Source organism: Erpetoichthys calabaricus, chromosome 5, assembly GCF_900747795.2.
Source record: "Erpetoichthys calabaricus chromosome 5, fErpCal1.3, whole genome shotgun sequence".
Lineage (NCBI taxonomy): Eukaryota > Metazoa > Chordata > Cladistia > Polypteriformes > Polypteridae > Erpetoichthys > Erpetoichthys calabaricus.
In genome coordinates this window covers 5388706-5402191 of record NC_041398.2, presented here as the reverse complement: position 1 = coordinate 5402191, position 13486 = coordinate 5388706, and the positions used below count along the sequence as shown (strand labels likewise).

The following is a 13486-nucleotide window of genomic DNA, read 5'->3' as shown; positions in this document are numbered from 1 at the left end:
TTGTCCTACACATCTTGTTTCAAATACTTAAGATTTTCTTCACTCACTTCTCTGTTTTATCCGGGTCTCTTCTTGCAGGCCCAGAGTGCGCACTTCATTATGCCACACGGCGTATAGAAAACATGGACAGTTCACTCAATGTAAAGCGGAGAAGCTCAGTTTGTTTTGAACATTCAGCATGCGGCAGGTTTTTTTTTTTCTTGTCGCCAATTCTGTTGTGTTTTTACACTTAAACCAACAATAAACTAGTATATTAATAAAGACAGACACAAATGTAGCAATTTTCAAAGTTTCATCATTTTATGTGTGTAACAAGTTCTAGCAGTAACGTGCGCATTAATACCAAGGTGAAGGCACATCACACATTCAATGTAATTATTTGTAATTAAACAAACCTTATATTTAGTCTTAAATTCTTACATATACATAACAGTTAGTTTACACCCAAATGATTTATATAAAATAAAAGTCAGTTATATTATATTCTGGTTCTTCTTATACCTTTGAGTTGCACCATCAGCTTTGACATTTCAGTTCACATAACAATTGTCCATTCTCTTTGCTTAAAGTACGTCTGCTGATGTCTTAGAAATCTTTCTTTCCATTTTGTATATCACATCAACCTTTCTTCTGGTACATTCTTTATTTACTTGACCATCTCAGTATTTTTCCTAAACCAAATCTTATATTTCAGGTTACATTTTGTTGTTCACTTGACCATTATTTGTTTTCCCACATTTATTAACTCTTTATGCTGTATCTCTAAGATGAATGCTATGTTACCGTAAAACTATTCTTCCATAGAATTCATATGTGGCTCTGAGGTTACCTTACATCTAGGATCTATTTGCCACTTTCAGTGTTTTCTCCACTATTCTTATGTACTTATTAACTACTTTAACCTGGAGTCCTTTACCTCATTCAGAAGTTCATTATTCATTTTTTATGCTTGAGGAACCAATAGAAACATAATTTGTCGTTTCTGGGACAGGCTTTACTCCAATATGACTTTGTATGTGTCTCTGAAAACATTTTCTGGAAGTGTATCCTTTACCAAATTCAGAACAGGTGTATGGCTTCTATCCAGTATGGACCCTTCTGTGCCACCTAAGTGCGCTTGGACGTGAGAACCGTTTCCCACATTCTGGTCAGTATTAGGGTTTTTGCTCCAGAGTGAATTCTCATGTGATCTTTAAGAGTAGTGCTGTCTGAGAAAAGCTTGCCACATTCAGAACAGCTTTCTTTCTTACCAGGATGAAATATTTTATGTTTGTGAAGACAAAACTGTTATATGAAAATCGCATATTCATTACAACTGTAAGGCTTCTCTCCAGTATGACTTCTCCTATGATTATACAGAGAATTAAGGTGTGAGAATTGTTTGCCACATTCCAAGCAATGGTAAAGTTTCTCTCCGGTGTGAAGTCTCATTTGACTCAGTAGGGTGCTTTGTTGTGAGAACTTCTTATCACATTCAGGACAATAATAAGGCTTCTCTGCAGCATGAGTTCTAATGTGGCACTGAAATGAGTATAAATGTAAGAATTGTTTGCCCATTCAGATCAGCAAAAAGATTTTCTTCCAGTGTGGATTTTGGCCTGTCTATAAAGACATTTCTGGCTTGCACAACATTTGCCACATTCAGAACACACATACTGCATTTTCTCTTCCATGTGAGTTTGTGTGTGTACTCGAAAACAGCTACTGTTGAAAAACCTTTTACCACATTGAGAACATCAATATGGATTCTCTCCAGTATGAATTTCTGTGTGCCTTTGAAAACTGAGTTTGTCAGAATATCGTTTGCCACATTCTGGACAACAATAAGGTTTTTCTCCTGTGTGGATTCTTTTGTGCCTCTGAAGATGGCTTATATGTGAGAACGACTTACAACATTCTGAACAACAATGAGGTTTTTCTCCAGTGTGTATTCTTCTGTGACACTGAAGATAGCTTTTACATGAAAACGACTTCCCACATTCTGGACAACAATGAGGTTTTTCTCCTGTGTGGATTGTAAAGTGAGTCTGAAGATGGCTTCTCCTTGAGAACGACTTACCACATTCTGAACAGCAATGAGGTTTTTCTCCTGTGTGTATTCTTCTGTGACACTGAAGAGAGCTTCTACTAGAGAATGACTTACCACATTCTGGACAACAATGAGGTTTTTCTCCTGTGTGTATTCTTCTGTGACACTGAAGAGAGCTTTTACATGAAAACGACTTCCCACATTCTGGACAACAATGAGGTTTTTCTCCTGTGTGGATTCTTCTGTGACTCTGAAGATTGCTTCTACTGGAGAATGACTTACCACATTCTGGACAACAATGAGGTTTTTCTCCTGTGTGGATTCTTCTGTGCCTCTGAAGATGGCTTCTCGTTGAGAATGACTTACCACATTCTGGACAACAATGAGTATTTTCTCCTGTGTGCATTCTTCTGTGCCTCTGAAGACAGCTTCTGCTTGAGAATGACTTACCACATTCTGGACAGCAATGAGGTTTTTCTCCTGTGTGGATTCTTCTGTGGTACTCAAGATGGCATCTCATTGAGAATCGTTTGCAACATTCTTTACAGCAATGGGGTTTCTGCTCTCCAGAGTGATTTTTTTTGTGTTTGTTAAAATTCTGGATCTTTGAGAAATGCTTGCCACATTCATGACAACAATATGTTTTTTTTCCTGTGTGAATCTTCATACCTTTCTCTTTGTATTGAAGAGAGGGCTGACCAAATGAGGGTGGAGAGAAGCTGCCATTCTTCTGCAATTCTGAAATAACACAAACATTTTAACTATTATTATTATTTTTTTTCCTGACACCAAGGCAACTTACAACATTTGAGACAGAAGTGTTTACATTTCTCTTGTTTTTCCAACAGGAGCACAGGCAGGTCGCGTGACTTGCTCAAGGTCACATGGTGTCAATAGCTGAATTTGAACCTTCAACTTCGGGGTTTGATGTCCAAACTCCAAACCACTACTCGCCTTTTAAAATAAATGAAACAGTACAAGTAAAGTGGTGGCATACTGGTTGGAGTTCCATCCTCACACTGAGGTGCCATTCATGGTCTGGCAACTCCGTGTGTGGTCTTTACATGTTCTGCTGCTGTCTGTTCAATTTCTCCACCTTTCTCTAACCTGTTAAAGTCAGGCCTGATCTGATCAATCGCTCACAAATCAAAATCAGCCAATTTTCATGTCAAATGGCAAATTAGCTGATCATAACATCTGATTTTGAATAATAAAAAGCATGTAAGACAACATTCCAACACTACCAAAATACAGAAACACATCCCCACCAGTCTAACAGTTTTATTGCCATCCTACAAGAGATAACAGATTTACAGTTTGTAATATATGTGCAAAAAAGAAGTCAGTCATGTAGGATTCTCTGCTAAAACTTTCAACAATACAAACCTTGTTCAGCATCTGAGAAGTCAACTCAAGAGGGACTGGTGTGAAGAATGAGCTTTTCAAAGGCAGAGGCGACCAGCAAGCTTAGTCTAGCTCAGTCACCTACTCTCACTCGGCATCCAATAATGGCAGCACTTAGAAAACTCAACCTCAAGCTCTGCAGTGTACTGAAGTGTCTGCATGCACTTTTCGTGGTATTATACGTGTATTTTTTGAGCATGCCCATGTAGCTCAAACACAGGAACATATGTTGATGTAAAAGTATAACAAAACAATTGCACTTTTATTCAAGACTATAACCGAAGAAAAAAGAAAGCAAGTTACAGTAGGCGGTTGATATGACAGCTTGCGTGGTGCAATGCTAATAACCGCTGATTTCCATTCTGTGCTATATAACTGTTAACATTTGAATCTGATGATTGCATATAGCGCTGTCTTATTCAGTGTGCGCAAGAACATGCAGGGGGCCAGTTGCTGCGTGCAACGCACATTTTAAAAAAAGAAAGAGACAAATATATGTGACAATTTGAAGATATGACGCGAATAGTACCAATCAGAAAACATCGTCGAAGTAATGCAATATTATTTGAAAACAAACAGCGTCAGATCGGGTGTGAAGTTATACTGGCGCTGTTTGAGTCAGATCAGAAGCTGAATAAGCAGAAAAAGCTCCTGTTCTGACTCTAAGTAAAAAAGCATGAATTAATCAACAGAAATAACCGCGATTGACATTTTAAAGATAACGATTTACAGTGCATACCAATTTATAAACTCAATGTCCGTTTGAGGAAAAAAAAAAAAAAAACACTTTCTTCAAAGCTGGTAATCGAACTCACGTCTCTGTAGCACGACAGGGCTGCTGTGCCCCAAGTCAGCAAACCGTAGCGTTAAGCCACGGAAGCTGTTGTAGCATCCTTGAACCTTTTGTGAAAATGTTTATTTGATGTTTGGACTTCAGGCTTCACAGATTCTATAGTTTATGCCTACATTTTGTAACATTTATTACTAAAATATGAAAAAGTTTCTGTTTTAGCAATGTGTTTACACAGATTACTGTAGAAACGGAACACTCATGAAATGCATGTATTCCAAATAGCGATCTGTTATTTCTATTCTAAAACTCCAGCAGTTCAGTCACTCCCAGATAATCAAACAAGCCATGAGCTTGGAAAGCTTTATGAACGTTCTGCGACGGTGGGGGATGGAATAGCCGGCTGCTCGCTGCTCCTCTTAATCGGCACATTTAGAAGACAAAAGAGAGGTGAGAACGGTTTTAAGGTGGGCCAGATCTACAAGTTTTTTCGTAGACTCTGGTAATTCTAGTGTTAAGAAGGGGGACCGGAGGGTGTGTTCCAACTACAGAGGGATCACACTCCTCAGCCTCCCTGGAAAAGTCTATTCGGGGGTTCTGGAAAGGAGGGTCCGTCGGATAGTAGAACCTCAGATTCAGAAGGAACAGTGTGGTTTTCGTCCTGGTCGCAGAACAGTGGACCAGCTCTACACCCTTAGCAGGATCCTGGAGGGTGCATGGGAGTTTGCCCAACCAGTCTACATGTGTTTTGTGGACTTGGAAAAGGTGTTCGACCGTGTCCCTCAGGGAATCCTGTAGGGGGTGCTCCGGGAGTATGGGGTACCGGACCCCCTGATAAGGGTTGTTCGGTCCCTGTACAACCAGTGTCAGAGTTTGGTCCGCATTGCTGGCAGTAAGTCGAACCCGTTTCCAGTGAGAGTTGGACTCTGCCAGGGCTGCCTTTGTCACCGATTCTGTTCATAACTTTAATGGATAGAATTTCTAGGCACAGCCAGGGTGTTGAGGGGGTCCGGTTTGGTGGACTCAGGATTGGGTCGCTGCTTTTTGCAGATGATGTTGTCCTGTTTGCTTCATCAGGCCGTGATCTTCAGCTCTCTCTGGATCGGTTCGCGGCTGAGATGGGAATCAGCACCTCCAAATCCGGGACCATGGTCCTCAGCCAGAAAATGGTGGAGTGCCATCTCAGTGTTGGGAGCGAGATCCTGCCCTGAGTGGAGGAGTTCAAGTATCTTGGGGTCTTGTTCATGAGCGAGGGAAGAATGGAGCGTGAGATCGACAGGCGGATCGGTGCGGCGTCCACAGTGATGCAGGCTCTGCATCGGTCTGTCGTGGTGAAAAAGGAGCCGTAAGGCAAAGCTCTAAATTTACCAGTCGATCTATGCTCCTACTCTCACCTATGGTCATGAGCGGGAGAGGGAAGTCTGGGCATCTCTGCTCAAGCTGCTGCCCCTGCGACCCGAGTCTCGGATAAGCGGAAGAGGATGGATGGAAGGATGGATGAATATTCTCCCAAAATTAAACAATGGCACAAGGACACATATTTCAAATATGATTGCAAATCTCAAATACATAAACTGCTTAGTGCCGGTGTCTCGACCACACAGACGCACTCGGAGCGACAGATGACAGCCGAGAGATCCAAAGAAACTCCCTGCCAACAGAACTGCAGAATGCATGAAGAAACTATCAATAAAGATAAAAATGATATTTGAGTGAGCAGCATCAGAGGTGAATCTTTATCTCTGTGAACCTTATACCACAAGAGATGCTGGGCCACTGGCTCTCTGGAGGACCAATAAAGTCTTCATCCTACCTGTGCCCTCCTTATATGAGTGGGGACAGTGAGAGTCTGTTCAGTATGGCAGCACACGTCGTCGATCACAGGAGGACCAGACTGTCCTCCAAACATGCAGAGATGCTTATATTCTTAGATAAGAACCTGAAGCGTTCACCAAGACTGTCTCGTTTTCTTCTTGTCATAGTCGACGGCTACAAAAATCGAATTGAACATTTTATTTTATTAGAAATGTGAAGTATGATAAAGACAGGCCTTTTCTTTTGCTCAGCTAGTTTTTGTTCCATTATGTGTGCATTATGGGTAAATGTTCTTTCTGTATGCTGTAAGCAGTAGCACTTTATTATGGACTGTGAAGTTGATGCATGGCTAAAAATACATTTATTATTATAAAGAAAAAAAATGGTATTAACCCTGATCAGAGCCTTTCTACACAATAATTTGTCTGAATTTGGGTTTTCTCTTCTTAATTGAAATGTATGTGATGATATTTACATCCTCTAGAACCTAATCTGGACTAAAAATAAACATACAGATATATCCGTTTGTGTTAGGGGGGAACACTGTTTAGCACAGCTGCTTTATTGTTCAGGTGTTCTGGGGACAAATACTGCCCACAGTTGTTCTATATAGGGGCTCTGAATGGTGTTTCCGGTTATTCTGGTTCTTCCCCTCATCCCCAAAAACATGCAGGTGAAGTGGAGTGGTGACTCCAAATTAACCCGATGTGACTGTGGGAGACGGAAGGGACCAAGATCTTCTCCAAGTGAAGATTTCACACCACTGCCAACTTGTCCAGGCCATGCTGCCCCTGCAAGTTCAGGCTGAGAGCAGAACACAAGATGCTGAAAGAAGACCCTGAGACCCCAGAAATGTCATCATGGCTCGTACAGGTAGCTCTTGTCACTGTTAACGTCAAACTTCACGAGATTACCATTAGAAAGATGAGGTACATATTAGATGGGCTCTGGCTTGAGCAAATTCACTCGTATTTAGTGTACAGGGGAGAGGATTTGACTCTTACTCTATTTCTATCTTTTTGTGGACATTTCTACCTTAAATGCCACACAATTTAAGAAAAATACATGTCTTTAACAAAATATGACTTTTGATATTCTCATCTATATCTATATAGGAGAGTTAGGATCCGTGTGGCTGTGTTTGTGGAGCGACGGAGAGTTAAGCGGGTGTTGGAGTCACGTGGTCATCTCCCCTCCCATTCACCTCATTTCATTCACTTCATTTCGCTCCGAGCTGAGCTCCACAGCTGACACGGTTAGTCCTTTCTCCTTTACTGATTTACTGTTTAGTAGATGCGGTACTTACTGAATAGTATTTTTTCCTTTAGTGTTTCTTAGTGTTTAGTAGACGCGGTGTGCCGGTGTTCCCGGCGATGTTGCGGTTTAGTGTTACTTTCTACTTCGTTTTTGTACTTTAGTGTTTAATAATAAATAATAATAATTCACTACATTTATATAGCGCTTTTCTCAGTACTCGAAGCGCTAAAATAGTGAGTGATACTTAGCTGATAGCAGTGTAGAAGCAGCACAGCACAATGCAGCCGGCAGGACAGGCGGGTGTGGTAGCGTAGGTGAGCGGCGATAGCAAGCAGCAGGAGGAGGAAGCAGGATTTGGATGTTCCAATACACAGCTATAAATAGTAACTCTTGGTAATTTCAGGCGTGATCACCCCGGAGCCATAAGCCATAAGCCAGGTTAGTATTAACATCAGATCAGTTCCCGGTCGTAGAGTACTGTAAGATGAAATGGGAGCAGATCAGCATGCTTTGTTTCCTTACAAACCTCCCATAGTTTATGAAGACGCACAGCAACAATTAAATCATACAGATTCTGGTGTATTCGCAATTGCATTTGCTGTGTGTATTTCTTTAGGTATTGACCCAAGTGATCAAGTTTTTACTATTTCTTCAATGCAAAATCACTTGCAAATAATTTTTGTTACTCGACAATTGCTTCCATTCCCTGTCGAAAGTAGCCGACGGGCGACACCAGTTACAAGTATTCAGTGCGTTCAAAGACCTGTACGAAGTACGGCGACTAACACAGTCACTCATAAAAGGGGAGACGACTCGGTGCAGGAAATGGGGATTGAAACTACCTGGGAGGACATGCAATCAACGAGGCGATTAAATGAATCTCAAGAGACGTCTTCTAGGTTGGAAAAAAAGCGCTTGGCTGCCAAAACCATATATATACATATATACATTGTGGAGGATTGCCGGCTTTCCAGTCTGGCCCTCACCCCCAGGCCGCTAGGAGGAGCCCTCCGGACAGCATATTCGTGCGCCGAGGTCCAGCAGGGCCTCATGGACTTTGTAGTGTTGTGACACAGCCCTGCTGGATACCTTGGGGGCCGCCAGGAGTCGCTGTAGGGGGGCTAGTGGGCTCTGGCATGCCCTATAACCCGGGAGTGCGTGTCAGTCACGTGACTGGAGGAAGCGATGTGCTCCCGGGATGAAGAAGTGGACTGTTTGCCCTGACCCGGAAGGAAATGGACTTGTGGGTTGTGCTTGGAACCACTTCCGAGTCAGGAGCTATAAAAGGACTAAGGAAAGCCCAGAACACTGAGCTGAGCTGGGAGGTAGGGTGGCGACGTGTCTGGGCGAGGAGGATTGTTTATTGAATAGAGTTATTGTTGTATATGAGTAGTGTGGTGGAAAGGGTGCTTGGTGCACTGTGTTATAATAAAACAAAGATTTGTTAACTTTCACCTGGTCTCAAGAGTGGTACCTGAGGGTTCGAGAGGTGGACAAATGCTATATCTGCTACACTGGCGTAGTCGGCAGGATACTCTGGCCGTCTGGAGGCAGAGGATCTGCATTTAAAAGTAAATTTGTTGTGGCAGAGAACCCTAAGAAGGTCCCTCTAGTAACCGCGGAGGTGAAAACTCCACCCGCAACCAAGAGCGCTGCAGCTGTGAGCCGTTCTCTACAACAGGCTAGTATGGGGAAGAAAACTGGGAAAAAGGCTGGAATTGTCCAGAAGACTTCTGTCCCGGATCCGATGGAAACGCTGTGGACTTACCTGACGGGCAGTGAGGAAGATCGGGAGCAGCTTAAGGCCACGCAAACCCGAGCAGGGCGGCAGTCGGAACGTTGCCGGATGGCAACTCCCGAAGATTACTACAGGGAGTTGGAGCGAGATCGCCAACGTTCCGAGGTATGTGCTGGAGCAATGCCCGAAACGCCGGGAGTATTTGTTTCTTGTTTTGCAGGGGCCTGTCTGCATGAAGCAGGCAAAGAGCACGCCCGCCTCACACCTAGACAAGATGGCCGCGAAAGAAAGGAAGCAAGCCAGTCTAGGCGTCCGCGGAAAGGGAGTCCATTGGCTGAGGATGTCCACGTGACCTCGCGCGCCGGCGACCAGGAAGAAGAGCAGTTGGGAGCCGTCGGCGAGGCGAATACTTCCCCGACGCGTCTGCGCTCCCTGAAGGGGAAGGGGATGGCGAGCGAAGCAGCGCCAATTTCACATGAAGGTAAAGAGGGGCGGGAAGTGACTGTAGTGTCTGCAGGCAAAGTTAAAAAGGCAGACCGCAGCCAGCCGCGGGAGGCTACCCGTTCCTCTAAAGACTCCAAATCCCAGGAGACCTTGCGAAGCCCAGCAGAGCACGTGCCAGGAGTGGACGTGCTCATTGGTTCCCGGTCGGCAGGTATTCAAAATAATGGAAGGTACATACCTACGGCCGAAGTATCTGAATATATGATACGGGATCTCGAGGAGGTACTCGAGCCCGTACTGGCTTTCTTGCAGGGGATTGCGGACTTAAGAAGACGTTTGGAGGAGCTGGGAGCTACAGTCAAAGCGCCGTTGATAAGACTGGAAGAATACCTTCGGCGCTTAGGCCCTGAAGCCCCGGCCTCGATTAATGCGGCGGTGCAGGTAGGTGCCATCTGTACCGTATATAATAAGGGGACACAGTGTGAACCGGTACCGCGTTTAAAAAGTAGCGGTTGCCAAAGCGCTGTGAACCCGACATTGGAGTGTGGCACGATGACGGAGTGGTTGGGCAATTGTCCGTTAGAACCGGAATGGCGGTATCAGACGCCGTTCTGGACCAATGCGGACCTTAAGAGCCCGACTCGCGTGATAAAGGGGTTGCCGTTGGTTACCGGAGGGGCGGAGGAAGTGCCAATCGAACCGGGGCGGCTGGATAGTGCTGTTACCCGAAGCGATGTGGTACTAATGACGCCGCCTCCAATAATACACAGGACAACGGGCGTGCAAACAGCAAAGAGGCTCTCTCTTTTCCATAGAGAGCCTCACGCTGTGCATAAGCCCCAGAGAAAGCAGGAGATCCCCGAATTAAAACGAGGGTCTCCTAACAAAATAAAGAAAAGGGCAGAGAGCAGCAAAGTGGCCATAATTCCCTCCTTGGCGGAGGACAGGGCGGAGCTAACCCTGACGGAGTTCCCAAGGTGTTTTAGGTCCCAAGAAGAGAGGCGACCAGGAGGACGGCGGCGGTGTTACAACTGCCGTCAACCGGGCCACCTATGGCGAAGTTGTCCCCGGAGGACAGGGGAGCGGTGGGATAACCGATACACTGTTCCCCCAAGGTTCGCTGGGGGGTCTCGACATCGTCGCCAGGGTCCGGACGACGCGTCCTCTTGGAGGAGAATGTCCCTCGCGGGGACCAACGCTCTGCCCCAGTTGGCTTCGCTGAGAGGGGGGAACTGTGGAGGATTGCCGGCTTTCCAGTCCGGCCCTCACCCCCAGGCCGCTAGGAGGAGCCCTCCGGACAGCATATTCGTGCCCCGAGGTCCAGCAGGGCCTCATGGACTTTGTAGTGTTGTGACACAGCCCTGCTGGATACCTTGGGGGCCGCCAGGAGTCGCTGTAGGGGGGCTAGTGGGCTCTGGCATGCCCTATAACCCGGGAGTGCGTGTCAGTCACGTGACTGGAGGAAGCGACGTGCTCCCGGGATGAAGAAGTGGACTGTTTGCCCTGACCCGGAAGGAAATGGACTTGTGGGTTGTGCTTGGAACCACTTCCGGGTCAGGAGCTATAAAAGGACTAAGGAAAGCCCAGAACACTGAGCTGAGCTGGGAGGTAGGGTGGCGACGTGTCTGGGCGAGGAGGATTGTTTATTGAATAGAGTTATTGTTGTATATGAGTAGTGTGGTGGAAAGGGTGCTTGGTGCACTGTGTTATAATAAAACGAAGATTTATTATACTTTCACCTGGTCTCAAGAGTGGTACCTGAGGGTTCGAGAGGTGGACAAACGCTATATCTGCTACAACATCTATATAAATAAAAATGTAAATGCTCGTTTGTTCAAAACGTTAAATCTCTGAAAGTTCTTCACCGATTGCTTTGAAATTTTGACACAACGTTGCATTCGAATACGTGCGTGTTTTTATATACATCTATACTAATAAAAGGCAAAGCCCTCACTGACTGACTGACTGACTCACTCACTCATCACTAATTCTCCAACTTCCCGTGTAGGTGGAAGGCTGAAATTTGGCAGGCTCATTCCTTACAGCTTACTTACAAAAGTTAGGCAGGTTTCATTTCGGAATTCTACGCGTAATGGTCATAACTGGAACCTCTTTTTTGTCCATATACTCTAATGGAGGAGGCGGAGTCACGTATCGCGTCATCAAGCCTCCTATGTAATCACGTGAACTGAAAACAAGGAAGAGATTTACAGCACGACTCAAACGCGGGAATGAAGGTAAATGACGTTAATTGTGGAGTGTCTTTTAATACTGTGTAAGCATACATATTAACACATGTGCAATTAAACGTGTGCATTTAAGGGGTGATTTCGCAGGCTTAAAAGCTCGCCTTTTATTAAACAGGTAAATGCAAACTGTTTTCACTCTGAAGGGCACAAACCACGTTAGATTTCAGCCGTTAAACGCGCAAAAATGTCGGTACACCAGATAAATAAGCGCAACATATTATCAGTTGTATTATATGCTTACAATACATATAGAAATGTGTTAATCGTTAATTAATAGTATGGGATGGTGTTTTTCAACTCGCGCCTTGATTTAAAACGATTGCATGTCTTGGTGGGTTTGCGTAGCTTATTGTCAATATCTTTACACCTCTTTTTAAGACTTATTGACTGAAACGGGCTTTCACGAAAAAAGTTAGGGCTTTGCAACAGGATACACCCTCCACAAGTTAAGGAAGTAAAAATAAAGGTATATATTTCTGTTTTATTTAAACCTTTTAAGTTCATATGCATAGCCCCATTTGGCTGTTTTATTATTTTTTTTTTCTTTCTTCAGTAATATTTAATCTCCTAAAGAAAAACAACATATGCATTTTTACTTTTTTTGTATCTCTTTAGTAATATTTTAGTGTAAAAGGATAACCAGTATTTAAACCTTTTATGTTACTTTATAAAGTTATTTTACACAATGTTGAAAAATTAATAAGAAAGCTACATATTTTGGCAGCTGCTGCTTTAGTTTTCAATGAAATGAAAAAAGCTCTCCAAGAGAAAAACCTCAATGAAGAAGAAACAGTTTGCACTATCTAAAAAGGAGAAACCCTCATTTATAAAGGTTTGCTGCAGATGACTTAACTGAAAATAAATGAATAGTTCCTAGGTGTATAATACATATTTATCTATTTGACTTATGCCTTTATTCCAGCAACTTGCAACATTTGAGGTACAATTTGTTACATTACTTTTGTTTTTTTGCAGCACAGGCAGGTGAAGTGACTTCCTCAGGGTCAAACAGTGGTGTCAGTACCAGGATTTGAACTGACAAGCTCTGGGTTTGCTGAAATATTACTGAAGAAAGAAAAAAAAACGAAAACGGGCAAATGGGGGCTATGCATACAAATGTCCATCCATTATCCAAAACGCTATATCCTAAATACAGGAGCCAATCCCTGCCAACACGGGCACAAGGCAGGAAACAAACCCCGGCAAGGTGCCAGCCCACCGCAGGGCGCACACACCCACACACCACAGACAATTTAGAATCGCCAATGCACCTAACCTGCATGTCTTTGGACTGTGGGAGGAAACCGGAGTACCCAGAGGAAACCCAGACAGACACGGGGAGAACATTCAAACTCCACGCAGGGAAGCGAACCCGGGTCTCCTAACTGGCAACTTTCACTGCGCCACCATACCGCCCACATACAAACTTAAAAGGTTTAAATAAAACAGAAATATATACCTTTATTTTTACTTCCTTAACTTGTGGATGGTGTTTCCTGTAGCAAAGCCCTAACTTTTTTCATGAAAGCCCCTTTCAGTCAATAAGCCTTAAAAACAGGTGAAAAGCTAAACTTGCAGCACCGCTATTCAATTACACTTGCCTAATGCCTCTCCTAAGGGGAGATACTGTCGGATCTGGGCATCCGTCAAAGCACCAATCACAAGCCCGATTAGAAAGCGGGAAGCTGTGATTTGTCGTCTCCCTCCCATGTAACAATCACAGCCCGTGTTACAACGCACTATGTATGTATGTGTATATG

The 13486-nt window shown here is 44.0% G+C and overlaps 2 protein-coding genes across 4 annotated transcripts in view; both read right to left on the bottom strand.

Moving 5' to 3' along the window:
• The window catches only part of LOC114651544 (tripartite motif-containing protein 16-like), a 737769-nt gene that overhangs the window by 147899 nt on the left and 576384 nt on the right, over positions 1-13486 (bottom strand). The gene's annotated exons all lie outside the window — the stretch shown is intronic.
• LOC114652530 (zinc finger protein 664-like) overlaps positions 1-13486 on the bottom strand; it is a 366114-nt gene that overhangs the window by 345595 nt on the left and 7033 nt on the right. The window contains exon 3 of one of the 2 annotated variants that reach the window (XR_007934994.1): positions 830-2767. Coding sequence is in view for 1 of the 2 variants with exons in the window: in XM_028802918.2 (XP_028658751.1) it covers positions 1737-2767 (1031 nt within the window). In the remaining variant the exon portion in view is untranslated. Of the gene's footprint in view, positions 1-278; positions 2768-13486 lie in introns of those variants that run through there. The other variant, XM_028802918.2, reaches the window with a different exon arrangement.